The sequence below is a fragment of the Caenorhabditis briggsae genome, assembly GCF_000004555.2.
Source record: "Caenorhabditis briggsae complete genome, chrIII, whole genome shotgun sequence".
NCBI classification, from domain to species: domain Eukaryota; kingdom Metazoa; phylum Nematoda; class Chromadorea; order Rhabditida; family Rhabditidae; genus Caenorhabditis; species Caenorhabditis briggsae.
Genome location: NC_013490.2, coordinates 14,431,966 through 14,437,202, shown reverse-complemented (window position 1 = coordinate 14,437,202; position 5,237 = coordinate 14,431,966). Strand labels below are relative to the sequence as shown.

At 40.0% G+C, this 5,237-nt stretch overlaps 1 protein-coding gene across 1 annotated transcript in view; it reads right to left on the bottom strand.

Annotated features, from left to right (window-relative positions):
• The window catches only part of CBG15336, a gene marked incomplete at both ends in the record, with an annotated part of 4,113 nt that extends 2,430 nt beyond the window's left edge, over positions 1–1,683 (bottom strand). The window contains 4 exons of the mRNA XM_045244693.1: positions 1–1,178; positions 1,223–1,384; positions 1,430–1,561; positions 1,608–1,683. The exon at positions 1–1,178 is cut by the window's left edge and continues 2,430 nt beyond it. Coding sequence (XP_045095694.1) covers positions 1–1,178; positions 1,223–1,384; positions 1,430–1,561; positions 1,608–1,683 — 1,548 coding nt within the window. The remainder of the gene's footprint in view (positions 1,179–1,222; positions 1,385–1,429; positions 1,562–1,607) is intronic.
• Between the last annotated feature and the right edge of the window lie 3,554 nt (positions 1,684–5,237).

The window sequence follows — 5,237 nt, the reverse complement described above, 5'->3', positions numbered from 1 at the left end:
CTCGGCTGTAGTTCCAGTTGGAGGAGTCAAGGTGGTCTCTGATGTTTCTGGAGTCTCTGGAGTCTCGGCTGTAGTTCCAGTTGGAGGAGTCAATGTGGTTCCTGATGTTTCTGGAGTCTCTGGAGTCTCGGCTGTAGTTCCAGTTGGAGGAGTCAATGTGGTTCCTGATGTTTCTGGAGTCTCTGGAGTCTCGGCTGTAGTTCCAGTTGGAGGAGTCAAGGTGGTCTCTGATGTTTCTGGAGTCTCTGGAGTCTCGGCTGTAGTTCCAGTTGGAGGAGTCAAGGTGGTCTCTGATGTTTCTGGAGTCTCTGGAGTCTCGGCTGTAGTTCCAGTTGGAGGAGTCAATGTGGTCTCTGATGTTTCTGGAGTCTCTGGAGTCTCAGCTGTAGCTCCAGTTGGAGGAGTCAAGGTGGTTCCTGATGTTTCTGGAGTCTCTGGAGTCTCGGCTGTAGTTCCAGTTGGAGGAGTCAAGGTGGTCTCTGATGTTTCTGGAGTCTCTGGAGTCTCGGCTGTAGTTCCAGTTGGAGGAGTCAAGGTGGTCTCTGATGTTTCTGGAGTCTCTGGAGTCTCGGCTGTAGTTCCAGTTGGAGGAGTCAATGAGGTTCCTGATGTTTCTGGAGTCTCTGGAGTCTCGGCTGTAGTTCCAGTTGGAGGAGTCAATGTGGTTCCTGATGTTTCTGAAGTCTCTGGAGTCTCGGCTGTAGTTCCAGTTGGAGGAGTCAAGGTGGTCTCTGATGTTTCTGGAGTCTCTGGAGTCTCGGCTGTAGTTCCAGTTGGAGGAGTCAATGTGGTTCCTGATGTTTCTGGAGTCTCTGGAGTCTCGGCTGTAGTTCCAGTTGGAGGAGTCAATGTGGTTCCTGATGTTTCTGGAGTCTCTGGAGTCTCGGCTGTAGTTCCAGTTGAAGGAGTCAATGTGGTTCCTGATGTTTCCGGAGTCTCTGGAGTCTCGGCTGTAGTTCCAGTTGGAGGAGTCAAGGTGGTCTCTGATGTTTCTGGAGTCTCTGGAGTCTCGGCTGTAGTTCCAGTGTGAGGAGTCATGGTGGTCCCTGATGTTTCTGGACTCCCTGGAGTCTCTGTGGTTCCAGTTGGAGGAGTCAAGGTAGTTCCTTGTGTCTCTGGATTCTCTGGTGTGGTTCCAGTTGGATCACGAGTTGGTGGTGTTTCAGTCATGTCAGGACCTGAAAAAAAAGTTGAACACGCTGTAAAGTATCGGTTGTCTTACCAGTTGGTGGATATCTTGGTGTTGTAGTTAACCGAGGATCTACAGTGGTTTTGTTATGACAATCCCAATCGACCCCTGGCGGAGTTGGAGGGAATCCAGGATAGTGATTGCATCCGTGGCAATCTTCTGGTTTTGGAGTATTGGGGTTAGGATTGATGTGCCCTAATAATCATAGTTCTTGTTTCGATAAATAGGAAATTAACATACCGGTTGGATTATCGTTTTGTGGTCCTTGATTTGAATGTGTTTTTACGTGATGATGATGTACTGTTGGATGTGCCTTCGGGTGTGCTTTAGGATGTGATTGCGTCTTTGCATGCTTTGTATGTCTGTGACGATCTGAAAACAATTAGGTTAATGCTTTATTTCGAAGTATCTTCCTTACCTGGCCTCGTGGTGGCTAGTACGCCATGATGAATTACCAGCGCAAAAAGTAAGAGGAATGAAAGTCTCTGCTTCATCCTGCAACAAAATATGTGGAACCTCAAACATAATAAAATCAGAAGAAACAAGTTTTGGAAAAAACGGTTTCAAAATGGAACGGAAACCTCTTCACGGCGCTCAATGCTACACTGCCCGCTGTTTTTAAGGCTTTTTCATTTTTATAGTTGCTGCCTGCGCTCTTTCTGCTGATGTTTTATGCGGGGGATATAAAATTGCAAACCATATTTCGGTTTACAGAAGCTTTTTTTCCAGTTCTTCTTCACTGCAAATTTGCGGTTCAACGGTTCAAGATAGAATGAGAATTCTGGAAATTGCGGAAACTGGGAGTGTGGAGTGTCGCTGAAAATAGAAGCAGGGTCACCATGGGAAGCTGTTTGAACATTTCCATCATCAAATCGAAGGGTACTCGTAATTATATGATTTGACTGATTTCCTTGAGATAATCGACAATCCCGGAAATACTGACTGAAAAATAATGATGTTGAAAAGTCATTTGTGATGTGGAAGAGTAATTGATTTTATGCTATAAAAATGTTTTTTCCTGAAATTTGGACACTTACTATTAACATCAAATTAACATTGGAAAAAAACCTTTTTCTCTTTAGAGTACTGAGCCTTTAGTGAAGAGAGACATCAACAGGCGTTATAGTCTGGCTTATCAACACTAGTTTTATTAGTTAACCGTTTGGTTAACCTTTTTCTGAGCATCATTTTTTTTTGTTCGCGATTTATTGTTTCCCGACCAGACGGTTTAGAACTGGAACTGATAATTTCGTTCAAAGATAATTAATTTTGTAACTAGACAGAAATTGTATGCAGAGAAAAAATACATCTGCTATTCAGGCCATATAGTTTCAGGCCAGATTATTTTATTCAGGGCCTGAAACTTTGGGTCATAGATTAAAATTGAAAACGGAACTTTTTATAACATACATATGTTATAAAAAAAATATTCTTGATTAAAAAAAATAATTACCGTATTTTCTCTAATAGAAGCCCACTTCTAAAAGAAGCCCACCCCGCGAGGTGCTTCGAAAAATAGAAGCCCACCCTCTAATAGAAGCCCATGGGCGTCTATTAGAGAAAATACGGTGATTAAAAATTTCAGAATTTTTGGAACTGGTATTTAAGAACTTGAAAATTTCTCAATTTCTGATCTGCAGAATTCCTGAATTTTGAATTTTGAGACTCTGGAATCTCAAAATTTCATAAATTCCGAATTTCGGAGTTTTGAATTGCAGAATAAATACTTCGAATTAAAAAAAACCTCGAAGTGCAGAATTCTTAACTTCCGAATTGCCAAATTTCTGATTTTTTTTAAAAATTTTTTTGAAATTAATCATTGAAAAATAAAAGCCCACACTGAGAGAGTGGTTGAAAAATAGAAGCGCATGGGCTTCTATTAGAGGAAATACGGTAAGTCAAAAATACTAAAACAATCTTTTGAGAAAATCGACGCTGACTGTTTTCTTGATTTTTTCTTACAAAATTGTTTTACATGGTCCAAATTTCAGATGGAAAAAATTATTTAGGCCCTAACTTTTTTACAAATGCAAGATTTGTGCCTGAAATTTTGTTTTATAGTCCAAAAATTAGACGCAGAACATTTTGGTTAAAAAAATCGAAAAAATTTGATTATTTTTGGTCAGAAAGCTGAGGGGTTAAAAATGACTTTTTTGAGCCAAAAATGTTTGTTAAAATTTTTTGATTTTTGTTTGCCTGAAAATGTTCCATATATGGTCTATTTCCGAGTACTTCTCTATTTCAGACCGGGATCTTTCCTCTGTAAGAAGTTATAGAAAAAAATCTGAAAAATGGCTTTTGAAAAAAATCTTATTCTGGTCATATCTTAATTCAGAAATTCTGGAATTCAGAAATCCAGAAATTAAGAATTTTTGAAATTCAGAACTTTCGAAATTCCGGAAATTTTGAAATTCAGAGATTTTAGAATACAGCAATTCTGAAGCCTTGAAATTCTGAAATTCAAAATAGAACCAACATTTGAGAAAATCAAAAAATGACAATTTTGTAAAACTTTAATCCTGTAAATTCCGAAATTTTCAAAGTCCGGATGTTGAAATTGCAAGAAATTGTGAATTGTCTCTATTTTTCAGGATCCACCATTTCGTCCCAGCTGTCCATCTGCCATTATGGTCGAGGAGAAGACGTCGAGAGAAGGCGCATCTAAATAAGAGGGAGCAATTGCTGAAAGATCTCGAAATTCGAAACAGAAAAGTGTCTGCATGAAATGGGTAAATGGGCATTTTTTTTGAATTTTTTGTCATTTTGTCGAATTGCCTCAATTTTCAGCCGACATCGTCAAAAGAGAAACGTATCAAGCACGAGACAAACAAGACGAAGGCAGGAAAAAAGGAATACGACGAGAAAGGGATCCAAGAAGAATCGGCAGACTCATCGGCAGACAATCGAAAAGAAAACTTTTGAAAGTTTCTGGAACGAAAAAAAATAACTTTTCGAAACAAAAAGGTACTGATTAGCCAGACATTTCGTCTGTTGATCCCTTTCGCCACGTAGAGGCTCAGTACATGAAAGGGAAAATGGTTTTTCACCGGGAGAAAATACCAACCAAAAATCCCATTGTTCTCCATCTGATCAACAGTCGAGCTGTGCTCCAGTCTAGTGATAAAGGCGTCCAGCAAACCGTAGCCCGCATGGCCGCCTACACCAATCTAGCCCAGTGCCCAACTGGCCTACTTCACAAACATCGAACACCTGAACTGAATTTCTGTGCCCTTATATACGAGGAGAGGTGGGCATTGGTTCATACTCCATTGTTCACATACTAAATGGTGCACCTGGCAAGTTGTAAAAAATATAACTAGACAATGCGATATTGAAAAATGCGCAACCGAAAATCGTTAACTCAAACAATCTCTGAAAATCTTGCAGAGTTATCTTGAAAAAATGATAAAAGTCATCGAAATTCTACTACGGGATGTAAGTGGGGAAAGTGAGTCAACCTTCGTCAGCATACTTTATATTTGAGCTATGACCCCCCGCAATTCTAGCGGAAATTTCCCGAGAAAAATGACAATTTTAGATTTGGACCATCAGAAACTTTAGGGTTGAACATCATGATGCTCCACTGTAACTCTGTTTTTTTTCCGGGAATCGAAACACACAAAAAAAAACAAAATAATTTATTTCAAAAAAGACTATCACAAAACGATCCCAAAAAACCGAAAACCGCATATTTGTAATCCGGGCCTTCGCGGGCCATGGCATAGTTTCTCTCAGAGCCAATATTTTCGGACCAATTAATTTTGATATGATAGAACTCGACGAGTACTACAAAATGATACTATTCGAAAAACTGTATCTTGTCTATAAACAAAGTTACAGACAAAATAGTACGAAAACATGCAGACCCGGCCCGGGCCTTCCGGGCCGTCCGGGAAAAGGCACTTGATGGCCTGTAACTTTGGTCGTAGACAAGATATAGTTTTCCAAATAGTTGCATTTTGTAGAACTCGTCGAGTTCTATCACATCGAAACATATGTGGTCCTAAAAATATTGCATCTGAGAGAAACTATGCCAGGGCCCGCGAAG